We start from the raw sequence: 17,155 nt of genomic DNA, 5'->3' as shown, positions 1-17,155 counted from the left end.
TGGCCTTGTTGAACTTCATCCCATTGGAGTCAGCCCATCTCTCCAGTCTATCCAGATCCCTCTGCAGAACCCTCCTGCCTTCCAGCAGGTCAACACTCCCTCCCAACTTGGTGTCATCTGCAAATTTGCTGATGATGGACTCAATCCCTTCACCTAAATCATCGATAAAGATGTTAAACAGGACTGGGCCCAGCACTGATCCCTGGGGAACACCACTGGTGACCGGCTGCCAGCTGGATGCAGCCCCGTTCACCAGCACTCTCTGGGCCCGGCCCTCCAGCCAGTTCTTAACCCAGCACAGAGTGCCCCTGTCCAAGCCATGGGCTGCCAGCTTTTTCAGGAGTATATTATGGGAGACAGTGTCCAAGGCTTTGCTGAAGTCCAGGTAGACACATCCACAGCCTTCCCCTCATCCACCAGGTGGGTCACCTGATCATAAAATGAGATCAGGTTGGTCAAACAGGACCTGCCCCTCCTAAACCCATGTTGGCTGGGTCTGATCCCTTGTCCATCCTGTAGCTGCTGTGTGATTGCACACAGGATGATCTGCTCCATAACTCTGCCAGGCACCGAGGTCAGGCTGAGAGGCCTGTAGTTACTAGGGTCAGCCTTGCAGCCTTTTTTATGGACTGGGGTGATATTTGCCAACTTCCAATCATATGGGACCTCCCCAGTGAGCCAGGACTGTTGGAAGATGATGGAGAGCGGCTTGGCAAGCTCTTCTGCCAGCTCCCTCATTACCCTAGGATGGATCCCATCTGGTCCCATAGACTTGTGAGGATCCAGATGATTCAGTAAGTCACCAACTATTTCCTCCCGGAATACAAGAGGGCTATTTGGTTTCCTATCTCTGTCTACCAGCTCCAGAGGCCAGTTGCCTTGAGGGCCACTTGTCTTACTGTTGAAAACTGAGGCAAAGTAGGTGTTAAGTACCTCAACCTTCTCCTCATCTCTATTAACTATGTTTCCCTCCAAGTCCATCAAAGAATGGAGGTTTTCTTTGCCCCTCCTCCTGTTATTAATGTATTTATAGAAGGATTTTTTGTTATTCCTAACAGAAGTGGCCAATTTAACTTCGAATTGCGCTTTTGCATCCCTGATTTTCTTTCTGCATGATCTAGCTGTCTTCCTGAATTCTTCATAAGTAGTCAGCCCTTTCTTCCATAGTTGGTAAAGTTTCTTTTTATCCCTGATTTCCTTCAGAATCTCCCTGTTTAACCAAGCTGGTTGTCTTCCCCGCCGGCTTGCCTTTCAGCACACCGGTACGGCCTGTTCCTGTGCTCTCAAAACTTCCTGCTTGAAGCACATCCATCCCTCCTGAACCCCCTTGTTTTCAAGGGTTGTTTCCCAGGGTATGCTCTGAACTAGACTTCTGAATAAGTCAAAATCTGCCCTCCGGAGGTCCAGCGCAGAGGTTTTATTGTTGGCTCGCCTTGAATCTCTGAGTATTGAAAATTCTATTATTTTGTGGTCACTATTTCCCAGGCGGCCTTCAACCACTACATCTCCCACCAGCCCCTCTCTGTTTGTAAACAGCAGGTCTAGCGGGGCCTTACCCCTGGTAGGTTCATTTACCAGTTGATGAAGGAAATTTTCCTCTATACACTCCAGGAACCTCTTAGACTGCCTCTTCTCTGCAGTATTGAGCTCCCAGCAGATATCCAGCAGGTTAAAGTCACCCACAAGGACAAGGGCTGACGATTTCAAGACATCCGCCAGCTGCTTGTAGAATAATTCATCCCCTTCATCATCCTGGTAGGGCGGTCTGTAACAGACACCTATGATGATTTGTTGGTCTTCCCCCTGATTCTGGTCCACAGGCACTCAACCTTATCGTTGCTGACCTCAAGTTCAACAGAGTCAGGAGACTCTCTAACATATAAAGCCACCCCTCCACCTCTCCTACCCTGCCTGTTCTTTCTGAAGAACTGTAGCCTTCCATAGCAGCACTCCGGTCATGCGAGTCATCCCACCACGTTTCTGTGATGGCGACTACATCATGGCCTTCCTGCTGCACAGTGGCTTCCAGCTCCTCTTGTCTGTTGCCCATACTGCGTGCATTAGTGTACATGCACTTCAGGTGGGCTGTTGATTTAATTCTTAACTCAGGCTTTCCATCCCTAGGTTGATCACTGGAGAGCCCGGTTTCAACCCCTTCCCCCTTCAAACCTAGTTTAAAGCCCTCCTGATCAGCCTTGCTAACTTATGGGCTACAGTCCTCTTTTTCTTCCTAGACAGATGAATCCCATCTGTGTGGTGTTTACATCCTGAGTAGTCTGTGTTGTTTTGTAACTAAAAAAAATTCCGACCCTTCAGTATGTGGACTTTTACTAGTTAATATGAAACTTAAGGCTTACATACACAGCAATGCACAACCACATACAGAACTTATATACTATTATTTCCATCTTTCATGAGGTAACAGCTTCTGATCTTCTTGAAATAAACTTAGAGGAAAAGTCTGCTAGAATTGTTCCAACAATAAAAGGCTCTACTATGTATAATTTTTTGTTTAGTTTTATAGAGATGTATGGGTGTAAATAAATAAATATTAAAATTCATGTATTCTATTTGATTAATCTAGTCGATTTCACTTTTCATGTTAGCCACTGTTTCCTTGCCACTTCTGTGCTTACTATTATCTTTTCTCCAAATAAATACTCTGTCTTAATTTATGTTAATTTTGTAAACTGAAATAGCACTTGAAAACAAACTCCTTTGTATATGGGGCTAATATCAGAAATAGATCATATGGATAAACTCTAATCCCAAATGTTTCTTCCTTATTTTTTTATAAAGAGATTGTGCTATGAGCAAGGAAAATACCTCATTGTGCAAATTCTATATTCATGATTAACGAAGATAAAAAGATACTGGCATTATATTCTGCACAAAATCAATTAGTCAGGTAACCAAATTAATTGGGCTTTTTTTTCATCTTGCAGGGGGGAGCTGTAGCAGGAAATGTCGCACATATACTTGATGTAAAGCACGGAAAGGTTTGGCTTTCTTAAAATGAAGATTTCATAATTCCATAAACAATCCTAAAGTTAATTCCATCTAATCACTTACAGTTTTAAGTGACTCTGATGTTCTGTTTTATAGGAAGTCCTGCTGAATATTGCAGTTAATCAGTTGGCAGCAGGATGTCACATGCTAGAAGATGAGAAAAACAACCCTATAAAAAATGTCCAGAGGGCCATCCACATCTGTCCAGGTTACTCCTGTTCTCTAACACAGTAGTGATTTTTTAAATTTTTAGCCATCAGGAAAATTGCTGGATTAAGGAAAGTAGATTTCTTTTCTTGGGTTGATTTGTTGTTTAGGGTTATCTGTGTACATTTGGGGGAGAATGCTTAGAGTTGAAATTTTCATTACCATTCCAAGTTTAGACAATGGGAATTAAACCAGACAAGAAAAAAAATATCACTGGGTTTGAAGGCTTGTTCTGAAAATGTGGGCAATTTCTTAATCCCTCAGCAGGAGAAGACATTAGTATTATTTAGTATGTTAGGAAAAATTCTGTTAGAGCCAGTATGCAACACAAAGCAGAAGAGAATAATTCATCAAGCTTGAGAATTTCAATTGGAAAGGTTCCGTTACCATGTGCGGGTTATGAACTATGGACAACTGTTCTCTTACTAAATGGTGTTCTTCCTATAAGTGTACCAAGCAAAAACCTAGGATGGTTTTCAGTTTCTAATTTGCACTGGATGAAATACCAAAATGTTGTTTCTTCTGCAGTCATTTTGCTCTGATGCGGAAGGGTGACTAAGTAAAAAATTCCAGTTACTTTCCTACAGGAATACACAAGAATATGACTGCTAATCAAAAGCAGTATACTTTTCATTTTACTTTTTTGAATCTTCAAGCTTTGTTTCAGTTTGCTGGGAAATTTAATAAATTCTCTTAGGGATAAAAATTTACATAGATGAAATCTTTAAGTAATCACTGTCCAGTTCATGACAGAGACCACTCTTCCAGTAGTAAGTGTTCTTCACAGGGCTAGGTCAAGGTAAAGCTGACACTGGAATTAGCTGGCATTGGAAGCAGGCACTTAGTGCTGTAACTTTAGTGTAACAGTTATTGCTGTAACTGTTAGTGGTCAGATTAGACTGTCTGTAGGACTGAAAGCTGTGGATGGCATCTTGGGATTTTTGCTGCCACTGTGACAGCACTAAGTCATAGCCAAGGTTAATCTGTGTAGTCAGAAATAAACTGGCAGCTTCAGGTTAGCACACTAGTGTTTATGTAAAAATACATTAGTTGGTTTTAAGAATGGAACCTTCCTTTTATAATCTGACAGATCTTACTAGTTAGAGGCAAGTAGTTATCAGCTTTCTTGGGCTGAGTTCTGTTACTCGTCTTGTTGTTGCTATCTGTTATTTACAGTGTATAATTCCATTGATAACTATGTTTTTATGCTTAATCTGGTAAAGACCATTCTAAATGAACTACCAGTGTATTTAGAATGGCACGAGTTGCCTTTGACCATTCTTTTCTAGATAATCCTGCTGCCTGGGCAGTGCTTATGGCAGCCTGTCATGCTGAAAACACTACTGTCTGTCTAAACAACACTCAGCCGAAACGAACAGGTCTGGAGATGACACTTGTATCTACAGTTTCAGCCAAAAGTAAGTTATAAATGTTTTCTGTTTAAAAAAAACAAAATAAAATTGATCTAAGCTTGCATTACTGTTCTGAACTTGCAAATAGGCTCAGTCATGGTTTGAGCTGTAACTGTATTTTACACATAAAAATGCTAAATTGTAATGCACAGCTAGGGTTAATTACTTAAGGCCAGCTTGCTTTCCCCTCCAAAGCCTGAAATGGTTTTCTAAAATAGTACTTCTGAACTCTGATACCTAAATGGATGGTTGTGGGTGTATTACATTGCCGCAACACTGCTTATGAGGAAAGACTAAAGTATGCTTGAATTCTGTAACTTTTCCAGTAGAGGCTCAGTCTTGCTCAATGTCCGTAGTGTTTTGAAAACTGGAATTAAAACTCCATGTTTGATTGATTGTTCCTGAATAATTAACTCAAATGGTGTATGCTTTTTTTCCCATCTTGCTTTTAATTTTGCCCTCCTTCTATGTTCCTTCTAATGAAGGAAGTCATGTCAGATGAAAACTCCTAAAAGTTCTTCCTTACCAGATCTGGAACACGTGGCCATGGTGTGGCACTGCAGCATAAACACTAATGTGTTTAAGTGTTTTACTGTCTTTACAGCTGGGGAAAGTAACCTTCCTCATAATTATGTCCGTATTCTGGAAGACTGGTGTCTCTGTCAAGCTATTACCAGTCTAGAGGAGACTGGTAAACTATCAGAAGCTGAAGCTCTTTGTAACAAGGTATGGCGGCATCATACTGGCAGATTGTGGTAGAATTGTATAAAAATCATTTGTGTGCATTATACAAAAAGGTAATCTTTGAATTAGCAACTGTCTGTTCCATCAGAGCTACGAGTAGAGTAGTTCACAGAATATTCTGAGTTGTAAAGGGCCCACAAAGATCACTGAGTCCAACTCTTAAGTGAATGGCCCACGGGGGCATTGAACCTGCAAGGTTGGCATTATTAGCACCATGCTCTACCCAACTGAGCTAGTTGTTGGCATATTCTCCCTTCACCAAGATGCTGCTTCTGTTTGCAACACTGAAACTGTGTTAATAATTGAAACAAGTAGTGTATGTCATGATAAAGATAAATCTGCTCTTTCTGCCTAGAATTAACCTAGAATGAAGCAAAACGTGGAAATTCAAGGCAAGAAGTCCATGTAGGAGACTGCCTGGGACTTTACTTTCTGCTGGATTGTTATTTTGTTTCAGAGCCTCACGTTTAATTTGTAAAAAGAAAAGTCTTGAGGCAATGCAGCTGGGGAAGGGGGCTAGGTGTTAAAAACATTCAAGTGTGTGTTTCATGTGTTCATGAACAGAAGACTTGGCAAAAGATAAGCAGAAAAGCTGTTGAACTCAGCAGTACACATCCTTGACTTTCAGTAAGGAAAATTACTAATCCCATGCAAATGTGCTCCTTGGTTTTGGCATTTCTGTATTAACAGGGATGGGAGTTAAAAAAAACCACAAACCACAGAAAAAGCCAAAACGAACAGATTTGTTGAACATGCTGGTTTTCAGGAGAAAGTACTTTCTCTTCTCTTTGTTTGCTTGGTGAGAAGGTGTTTTTCTTTTCTGGCCAACATGTCTACTGACCTGTCTTCTATTAACAGAGATCAGAGATTCCTAAATATACAAGGTATGTCCTTCTCCCCATCTTGGCATGGGGGAAGGTTATGGAGCGGTGTGCATGTGTTTTGTTGATTAAATTGCTTAGGGAGAGGACAGTCAGTGCCTGCAATTAGTGAAGAAAAAGGGGAACAGTCTGGTACTACAGACTCTCAGTGACAGTTTTGGACCCTGAAATCCTCAGAAAGCCATATAACTGAGGATAGTGAGTCAGGCACTGCTGTCATTCAGTTTGAGATAGGCAATGTGATTCTGCACTTGTTCATGGGGGAAAATTGCAGCAAATTTAGGAGCTTCTATTGTGTGTCAGAAAGTCTCTGCATTCCTTCAAAAGCAACAGCTTGTTAAGGATTCACAGGCATCATATTTCATTTTATAAAAAAAAAAAAGATGTGTGAAAAGTACAAGTGTTGGTTCTTAAATCTGCTTTGAATTATAATTCTTGAAAGTATTCCGATTTGAGCAGGGAAAATAACATGCAGTTAGGTTTGCTGAAGCTTCACATACTTCACCTGAGAAGGATAAAGCAATGGATGGCTAGTTTTCTGTCTTTGCTATTTTGTGTGTATTTTTTCAAAAAAATGCTCTCTAGATGTCTGCTGATACTGAACAGGAGGTGTTTAGTAAAGAGCTTCTGTTCCATGGAGAATAAAGCACCTCACCTGGAAGAAGTAAAACTACTTGAAACACAGTCAAGGTCACAGGACAGGTTTTTGCCTCTATTAATAGGCTCAAACTTGTAATGATTGACAAACCAAAGAAGAACTGTCTTTCAGACAGTTTTAAGACTGCCTGAAATAATAACTAAATAAGAACTGTAAGAGTAGGATATGTACAAAATTTAGGATAGACTTCAGATGTATTTTGAGGAGAGTAAAAAAGGTTACTCATTTTCATGGGTCAATCCCTGGAACACTGCTTTGTGCAGAGGAGGCGGAACTGCTATGTTGCAAAACATCCTGAGAATGCTTTCAATGCTGCTTTCTGTATAGAACAAAATGGAAAGATGTAAGTATATTTGATATTTAGGAATGATAATTCTGATTGTTTTGGTCTTAGGCTTTAAAAAGCTGCCCTGAGCACCCAACTCTGTTTTTGCTTTTGAGACAAGTTCAGTGTAAGCAGCTGTTGAAGTCTCACAAAGAACTTCCAGGCAACATCCTGGAGGAGCTTCGCAAGACAGTCATGACCAGTTCAACGTCAGTTGCAGCCTGGCAAGTAAGTGTGGATCCTTTCCCTGACTGATGTGCCAGTCTCACCCACTGTAGGAGCGTGAACATTAGTTTCGCTGCTTGGTTTTATTTATCTGCTGACAGTCAGTGACAGAAAAAATAGCTTATATTTAGGTCATTGTAAAGTTGAAATATGTTAAATTTATTTAATAGTTGAAATAGTAATCACCTCTAGTAAGGATAAGCAGACAGGAGACTTAAAAACCTGAGATAAATCCCTAGGATCTCTGTCTTTAGGGAACTATGATTTGACATGTGAGCAGAAAACAGTGAAATATTTCATAACTTATAAGAATAGATGGAAGTTAAGGGTTTCGTAATGTAGTAATACACAGTTCCTTATTCAGGGTCTGAAAACCTGAATAAGCCTCTTCTAGTCACCTTAATTTAGGGAATTGAAATCGCTTGAAACACAATCACGGTCTTTCTCCATAATCCCCTGACTTCAGGTGTCACTGTTCTTTTGAGTAAGTTGATTCTGCAGAGATGAGAAATCACTCCCAGTAACAGTGTTCACTAACTCCCTTCCATGGCATCATGAGTAATCCTTTTTAGTAGACACGAAGATGCAATATCTCACTTCATATGCTGCTTCTGTGAGACAGTCTGAGAAGTCTGTCTCACAAATGCCAAGAGATCTTTCTGGTGATGCAGCACATATGTTTGTTTATTTTCTAACAGTTGCTTCTAGTTTCAGTTATTATCTTCCTTTTCCAATATACGTAGCATATTGTTTAGAAAAATTCTGTGAGCTTTTAGAGTGCTTTATGTAGTTGAAGGATTTATGGCACTCCCTCTATCTGTTGATAAAATAAAACCCTGCTTGTGGTATTGAAGTTGGTTTCAGTCTTAGATGATCAGGTAAAAGATTACTTTTTTGATGCATTTTTCACTGATTTGTGAGACTTCATCTTTCTGATCAACAGAACTCATTCAAATTGGGTTTGCAAAATAGGGGGCGTGCAAGACATGATTATATTCTCTATTTTAGTAACACATTTTGGAAATTAAATTAGGGCTTGTACACATTCTTCAAGCATCCTTTGCATAGCCAAGTCATCTTGCTTATGAGCAGGGATAATAAATGAACTCAAAGTGTATGTGATACGGGGAGTGGGAAGGCTTGATTGTTTTGGTCTTCTTAATCCAGGCCACAGATAAGCTACCTCTGAGGAAGACCTTTTCAGTCTTAATAAAAGAAGATATTTCTTAGGGCTTGGATAGCATCCTGAAAAAGCCTGGCTGCTACATCTGTTCATAGTGGATAAATATATGCTTTTATGTTTTTTGTCTTTAGACTTCCTAAGAGTTTGATAAATGTTTTGTCTTACTCAGAAGTATTCACTGGGATGCCTCACAGTTTTTACTAGGTTATAGGGGCCCTTAACTATTCTTTTTGCTGAAGTTTTTGGATTTTGTCTTAATGGTTATTTTGCAGGACTTAGGAGTGCTGCTGAACTGCTATTCTGATGGCTGTTCTACTTTTTGTGCTGTGGGCTTACCAGGAAAATAGAGAAAAGCACATCTGGTAGAGCTGCCTCTGTGCCTTTGCATAACGTTTCTCTTTTTTACATCTTGGGAACTAGACATCTTCAGCTGCAAAGAACTGAGGCCAAAGGAACCTTTTTTTTCTTCACATGAATGAATGTTTTGCTTTACAAAGCAGTCCTGCAGCTTGATGTCAAGAATGCACAGTCTCACTAGTGCTAATTAATATTTTCTAGTGTGTCTAGTGGATAAGTAATTTCTGTATACACCAGAAAGGGTTAATAATTTTTGTCCCTTGTAACACCAGGCAGTCTTTAGCTAGCAAAAGTTTACAGACCTTTGCTCAAAAGCAAGGGATTTTTTTTTAATAGGAAATTGCTTTGTTTGCTTGATGATCCAGCAAAGAATATTTCTAGATGTGCCTTACACATCTTCATGCATATCAGGTACCTGTGAGGAATTTACAAACTTGTGGCTGCATCTGCTTTAAAAAATGTGATGTTAGTACAGAATTAAAGATGAAGAAGTTAGAATCCTTTTTTTCTTCTCTTTGTGAGGAAATCTAGGACATCTTGTGGTGGCAGAGCAGGCAGCAGAAGCATGAAACTCTGCCTCCAAGTGTCTTATTTCCTTTGTCCCATCTGTCTTCTCTAGCATGATTCAACTGGTTCAGAAACTGTGTAACACGTCTACTACACCCATCACCTGGATTCAGGCTCATGTCATAATGTCTTTCTTCCTTGCATAACTCAGGTGGGCTGAGAAAATCTATCAAAAAGGTGTCCATGAGTGGTCTAGGGAACTCCCAGAATAAGTTACTGTAGTGAGGTGTACTGCCAGTTCTGCAGCAGACCACATTTTTCTGCAGGGCAGTACATAGGATATTGTTGGAATGAGGTACTGTGGTGTCGAGGTGGTGTTTTAGCTAATAGTGTGCTGTGGTACTCTCATAAATTGAACTAAATGATATCATCTAAGGGATGTGTGTTTTGATGTCTCCATAACTGATTTTGTTGGATGTTTATTTTCAGTGGCTGGCAAAAGTATATCAGTCTCAGAGAATGATGATTGGAGCGGAGATGTGTTACAGGAAGAGTCTGCAGTTGGCGTCACAGCAGGGCAGCTGGAACGGGAAGTTATCCAGTCTGCTCAGGCTAGCTATGCTCGCGCTGGAAATCTGCATGGTAGGATAACCAGTATAACATAACTGCATGATTCAAGAGGAGTTGCTGGAATGCAGGGTTTCTGTAGTCTTTAAACGAAGTCCCTGTTGAAATCACTTTGCATTTTATGAAAGACAGCTAGAAAATAAAGTGAGACTTAAAGGAGCAGTCGAATATTCTTAGAATGTTACAGTGAAATAATCACATAGAACCACTTTGTGCATAAAGAGGCTAACTTGTTCAGTAGACTTACTTGTCTAATAATAGTTCCAGTTGGATCATCCAAATTGATGTATCCTTCAAGTATGTGTCCTCTTTTTCAGACAACTGCCTCAATAAACGTGTTTTTCTGCACTGGTGCCTGGAGACATCGGTCACATTTCAAGTAATTTTATGCCATATGGTCATTTCCAGATATGGTGCCTTGCCTTGAAGTGTAAAAACAATCTAAGGGAAGTGTACCTTGTGGTGTAAAGAAAATTAATCTATTCCTTGCACCAAGGGGCAAGGTGAACATACCTCAGATTCTTGGCAAGTGTTTATTCTCTTTAAGCAGTGTCACTTTAGAAACTTGAAGTGCACTACCAGACTGCTTTAAAGCCTAATGTAAAATGTAGATACTGCTGTGGTCTTAGCTAACACTTTTTCATGTATTTTAACAGATGACCCAGCTAGGAGCCGTAATCAAAATCAGGCAAAGCAACCCCATGTATCCTGAGGTCTTACATAAGAAAAGGCAGTCAGTTTACTGAGAATAAAGCTGCAAAGCTGTTGTGCCTTGTGGGAGAAGAGAATCGCCCTCAGTGTAGACAAGGTTCTTTCTCACAAGCCCTATGCTTCAAAAGGCCAAATTTGTCAAGTGGCAATATTTTTCCTGCTGTGATTATTCTGTCAGTTTTCTAGTGGTCTGCTCCCTGTTTCTTATTGCTCTTAAAAGCTTCCACAGGTCACAAGGTACCTTCTAACTTAATTAGTACTATTTCTTTAAGTGCTGGCCTGAGAGGCTAAGAATGCACATGACTTTGTTTAAAATGAGATTAGTATGAATTTGATTAGCTTGATAAGTGGATTTCTTTTTGGACTCTCTAATCTGCCCTGGTTTAATGAAATGTGCGAGAGCCTGGTGAAAACCTTGCTTAGGTCCAAGAAAATTCTGTGTTTGAAAAACTGCTTGTCTCCCAGTTATCTGTCCAAATGAAGTATAGTAGTTTGAATGCTATCCAGGCCCAATGGGGATAATAAGGTTTTTCTTAAGCCACTTTTTCTTTTTTTCTTTTCTCTTCTTATATTCTTAAGATGCATGGCTTTGCTCAATAGTTGTTAAGTAATTACCATCTTTGAATTGGCTTTTGCTGTTGGTAAAAAACGTCACTTCTGGGAATAAATTCTACATTCTAGAATAGTCTTGTATATGGGATGAAGATTTGCAAGCTGAAGAGCAAACGGGTTTCTGAAGCATGACTAAAACTTGTATGGAAAAAAAAAAAGGATTGTTTGCATAAATGAGAAACTGGAATGCTGGCAATGCTGGCCCTTTGTCAAGTTAACATGACTTTTCAAGGCACTTCTAACCACTGTTAGTTTGTGTTTTTTTAAAAGATATCTTTCTAACCTGCCAAATACTTTATATAACTCAGATCTGCTTGAATTAAACATTCTTTCTAGAGATCTGCAAACACTAAAATAAAGTCCTTTTGGGGGATTTTTTTGGGCTTTTTTGGGGGTTTTTTTTGGAGAGTTAGTTGTTTGTTATTTTACTCTCTTTTTCTTCCCTTTCTTTTATTTTTCACTTTTATAATAGGCTAATGTCTCAAATGATCACTGGCCATCCTTGGTTCAGGAGGCAACAACTGAAGCTTTGAAACTTTCTCCTTGCCCCCTGGCAGCTCTGCTTCAAGCCCTGCTACAGTATAATCACAAAATGGGAGCAAGGTATGTGTGATCTGATAAGTTCTAAGTGGAATACACTGCCTAAAAATACACATTATCCCCAGATCTAACTCCAAGAACTAAAAGAAAATTGAAGGCAGGAATTAATTCTTGAAATACTATGGGAGTTAAAAGGGAGAGGAGAGCAAGCAGTGTGGGGAGCAACTGAATCTTCCTCTATTTGTGGAGAAAAAAATGTACATGACCTTCTTACTAAAACAGCTGTAGGACAATTTTTATTTTAATAGCATGTTACCTAAATAAATTAATGAGGAAGACTACACACTCTTAAAAATGCTGCAAAATAGCACAGTGGAAACACATATCACTACCTTGTATATTTCTGGGATTAATTTTGATCCTGAATTAGGCTCCAGTCAAAGTTCATGCCTGTTCCTGAACAAGCAAGTGCTCACTGTGGCTTTTTGAGGAAGAGGTACTTGGAATCTTCCTGTGTAGTGGATTTGCTTGTTAGATCTTTTATAATATTTTTGTTTAAGATATGGAAACTTGGAATTTTTTATGGTTTTGTTCAGTAATTCACCTGTTTTGTGACAAATTCTGACAAACTGGCATACTTTCGCCATTGCCACTGCCATTAAGAAGGCAGCCTAATGGGATTGTGATAGTTGTCAATTACAATGAAATTAAGATAAAAACTTTAATCAATTAAAATGGGTCTTATTACAATTTCAGATATTAATTTATGTGAACAGTGTATCACAAGATCTTATTGATCTGCCTAGGTGTTTCAAAATCCTGAAACAAGATATTAATCTTAAATACAAATAACAAACATAAAACACAGTTAAATCACAATGTACTGGAAAATCACATTGTTTATAATAGACAGAATATAAAGAACAAGAGTCAAAGCTGATGGAGCACCAGTGAATTATTTTGAGATTCCTAAATGTAACTGGCTGGTTTTGCCAGATTTCTAATGACATTGTGAATTTGAAAATGTATTGGTTGGGTATAAACTGTTGGTGTTGGAAGGTAGTATCAGCCAAATGGAATTTCAGACTTTGTGTAATACTCTATTCTAATTTCCTTCTCTTCTGCAATTTCACATCCTGTCTCTGTGTTTGCAGGAACTGCAATACCTTTTGTGACAGCCTGGGTTAAATATATTTGTGTATAATATTAAATTCTATTGGTATCACTAAGATTCTAGTACCTGCTTCTTTCAAGTGCACTGTCTTCCAGAAGATTTATTTCCTAGGTCTTGAAGAGGGAAATACCTGCTGTACTTGTTCAACGAACTACATACTGAAATAGGAGATTGTGCTGATATCACAGATATCATGATGTTTATCATGTTCTTGTAGCACTTGTAAAATCTGCTATGTCAATCTAATTAGTTACTAGTTAGAGCAGTAACTTGAGTGTAATATATTGGCCATAACAATGAAGGCAGAATTCCTTAGCATTCTAGATGCAACTAGATAGGAAATAAAGGGATGTACAACTCCCTCACTCTCTTGGGCAGTATGAAAATATGTCCTTATATTACTTCTGACTGTTATTGCTTACTCTGGTATGTTACATGCAGCCTAGTCAGTTGCATTTCATTTGGATTATGTTATATTTCTAGGGAGACTCGACGAATGTTGGAGAGAGTGGTTTATCAACCAGGGAATCCAGAAACCATAGTGTCGGTGGCACGCTGGTACCTCCTGCAACATCTGTATGCCAAAGATGATTGTGAATTAATAGATGTAAGACAGTCTATTTTATACAGAAATTGAATCTATTTGCATTTAATATTACACTTACAACTTGAAAGTGGGTAGAAGGAGGCTAAAAAGGTTCTGGTTTACCTGCAGTTAAGGTGCGATGTATAAGGGTTCTATATTGAAAAAAATGTACTTCGGTTTTTGAAATTTAGACTAGTTTGTTTGAGGGTCTTTCATTCCTGCATAAAATAATAATGAAAAATAAATAGTAAAGTGTCTACTCCAAACTTGCAAGAATTCTATTAGTGTCTCTTCAGGGGACATGAGGACCATTTAATCAAAATTTTACCAGAACATACAAATGTACTAAAAGATACACCCTCTAGCCTGGGTGTAGCTTGCAATATCCCTGACCCAAAAGATCTGATCTGTATGTTCTGTATTGATGACTTTATATCTGTAATGGTACATTATTTCAGTACCTAGTAAAGTGTATATTAGTTTCCATTGACAGGACTTCACATATGGATTTGGCCAAACTTAAAAAATCCACACAGGTCTTTCATGTAATGCAAATGGAGGGTCGTTCATTTTGACTTGTAACTGGAATAATTTTGCTAATCAAACTCTCAATACACTCTCCTAATAACCTCCTCACTGCAGCCACTGTCATGATGAGTCCTTTGCTCAGATCATTAGCTGTTTCCTGATGAACGTTTAATCCAATACAAAGTACATTTGGAGGCACAGCATATAAATAGGCTCAGCACTGACAGAAATCCATACACAGACATGCAGGTTCATTAAAAAAGCTAGAATTAATGATTTCATATGATTCTGGTATGATCTCATTGCACCTCCTTCTGCAAAGTCATCCCTACCAAAGAGTATGATGATGATGACTAAAGATTTGCTTGATTCTACTTAATGGTTTTCCTTTTTAATACGTGTAACGTGATTGGATTACAAGAGAAGTGCCAGAAGCTTAGGAAGATTAGGGTGTTGTACAAGTATTTTTCACTGTTAGAAAAGCTCCAAGTATGGTACATGGGGAAAAAAATCAAGGAAATGTGAATTTTAGAGGGGGAAGAGAAAGAATATGTGTCAAGATTTTAAGTTGTTGCAGAGAATGCTCCAATCTGGCAAAAAGAGACTTATACAAAGGAACCAGCAAGAGACAAGTGTATGTTAGCAGGAAGATAGGTCTCATCTAGCTCCACTTGTTTAATTGCCAGCAGGTAACTAACTTGTCAAACTTAGTTTCACCCTCAAGTAAAACATGATGCTGTTAATAGAGCACTGGTAGTGACTACAGGTTTAGCAAGTCACTGTAGCATGAAGTTTTGATCTTCTAAGAAAGCTGATGTGTAATGCTCAATATTTTCTATCTGGGCTTTATGGATGAGGTAATCTATTATAGAAACTGTCTCAAAGGAATGAAAATACATTTGAGATAGCCAGTAAAATACTAGCAGTAAAATCTTAATTTCTCAGTTTTTCACTGTTTGTTTCTCTATGCAGGTGCTTATAGAAAATGCCAAAGCTAATGGGGATGTTAGAGCTCTGGAACTAAATGAGAAGTTGTTAGCAAGCACCTAACATGGACTATCTCAAGCAAAATAATCTTCTATTCATCTAACTCAACTAGTTCACCTTCCAAAAGCATATATGGTTTGGGCTATTGTATTTGTTTGTCTGGTTTAGTTTTTTCTGTTTCATCAACTGAAACGTTGTCCTTAGTTTTATTTCTTCTTGAACAAAAGTAGGCTATTTTCTTGTTGTTACATAACCCATAAAATCACACTTTACTTTGAAAAGAAAATCCTGACATTTTCTTTTGTTTGCTACTTCACTTAAACTTCATCACTATTCACAACAGAGAGTATTTGTCTGTATTTCCCCCTTGGCCACACACAGAAGTACAATATTAACTGCATTGGCAGTGATGCCAGGTTTTCTTGGCACAGAATCCTAAGAGTTAAGTAATAGCAAACTTTTCCCTCTTGGTAATGCAGCTGCTGACTGCACAATTGGATGAATCATGACAGAGATTCTTAAGACATGTTATTATTTTGACTTTATGTACATGAAAATAAATAAATTAAAATAAAAAAGCAGTGACTCTAACCTGTTAAAGCTACCGTGAGGATTTTCACTCCGTTTCAAGAGTCAAGATACCTGTCAATCTCCTGGTTTAAAGCTTGTTAAAATTTCTGTCCAGCAAAGTCTTACAATGGTTTATATGATCCCATATTACAGGGAAGAAAGGGCACTTCAAAGGTATGCAGTGGGACTGCATTGAACATACACTTGCTTTGGGAATCAGTTGTTCTGGGCTTACAGAAAACAGGATGCTGAGCTGGGCTGTGCATCTCTACAAGTAGTCATGCACAGTGATCTCTCGAGAGCATGCCACTGTCATTTTAACAGGAAAAGTAATCTCAGTTGGCTGGGGCTTCTATTCTGCAGAGTTGAGTAGAAACCTCTGACGGGCAAGAATCCCTTCTTTCTTATCTCTTATCACTCTCACTCCCTTCACTCCTTATTGCTTTCATTCTCCCTCCCTTAAAAAGATTATTTACTGTAAATTTAGATTGTTTGTGTTTCCCTTCACAACCTGGTGTCACATAGTCTTGAACTGTCACTAAATGGAAATATTAGAAGTGTTGCCTAAAGAGACCACTGAGAAAAAGACTCCAGGCCAATTTAGTGTAAAGATAAGATAAAAAGAGCAGGTCCTTTAATCAGGCCTCAGGCCCAGGGGAATACACACAATGTGTGCCCCAGACAGTGGCTCTATGATTTTATAATGAGGTCTATCCAGTCCCAGATCTATCCAGCCCCCGGTCCTGCCCAGTTCTGCCCCCTGACACGTCCCTTCAGGAACTGAATTTGAGGAAGAAGGGGTCCCAAAGACCCCATCTTCATCTTCACAGCACATACAGTCCTTGGAGCTACTCCCGAGTTCTGGGCTTAAAGGTTGCTGTGTCTGTGTGATACCTTCTGGTCCAGGCCTAGTGTGCGATTTTCCTAAACAGAGGTGTTTTTCTACAATTCTACCTTGAAAAGAAGACTAAACACACTAACAGAATTTAGAGGGAATTTCTGACATGAAATGGGGTAATAGGGTTGGGTATATATAAACTATTATGTTAAAGGGTAAGGGATGTAAGACAGCTACATTAAAACCTACATTTACTACACAGCTACTTTTAAAATCTACTAAAGTTAAAAAATCCAAAAAGCTCTGATGCATCAAAAGGGAATGTTACAAAAGCCAGATTTGTGACTCTCAAGAACAGCTGTAACTTTTTTTAGCTTGCTGCTATTAAAAACCTGAAAAAATTCTTGCAGCCTATGGTTTGTATCCTTGGCATATGGTCTTCATATGTGTGCCTCCCACTCTAATGTCATCACC

General features: G+C 38.9%; 1 protein-coding gene across 3 annotated transcripts in view; it reads left to right on the top strand.

Moving 5' to 3' along the window:
- The window catches only part of TTC37 (tetratricopeptide repeat domain 37), a 50,023-nt gene extending 34,464 nt beyond the window's left edge, over positions 1-15,559 (top strand). For 2 of the 3 annotated variants that reach the window (XM_027878279.1, XM_027878287.1), the window contains exons 33-41: positions 2,946-2,999; positions 3,106-3,217; positions 4,506-4,634; positions 5,233-5,354; positions 7,306-7,464; positions 9,998-10,150; positions 11,931-12,061; positions 13,656-13,779; positions 15,259-15,559. In XM_027878279.1, the coding sequence (XP_027734080.1) occupies positions 2,946-2,999; positions 3,106-3,217; positions 4,506-4,634; positions 5,233-5,354; positions 7,306-7,464; positions 9,998-10,150; positions 11,931-12,061; positions 13,656-13,779; positions 15,259-15,336 (1,062 nt within the window). In that variant the 3' untranslated portion in view covers positions 15,337-15,559. The remainder of the gene's footprint in view (positions 1-2,945; positions 3,000-3,105; positions 3,218-4,505; positions 4,635-5,232; positions 5,355-7,305; positions 7,465-9,997; positions 10,151-11,930; positions 12,062-13,655; positions 13,780-15,258) is intronic. The other variant, XM_027878294.1, reaches the window with a different exon arrangement.
- The last annotated feature ends 1,596 nt before the right edge of the window (positions 15,560-17,155 follow it).

The sequence above is a fragment of the Empidonax traillii genome, unplaced genomic scaffold (assembly GCF_003031625.1).
Source record: "Empidonax traillii isolate 1590-97213 ecotype Southwest subspecies unplaced genomic scaffold, ASM303162v1 scaffold4:size3804566, whole genome shotgun sequence".
NCBI lineage: Eukaryota > Metazoa > Chordata > Aves > Passeriformes > Tyrannidae > Empidonax > Empidonax traillii.
Note: the sequence above shows the minus strand (reverse complement) of the source record. Positions and strands in the feature narration are given on the sequence as shown.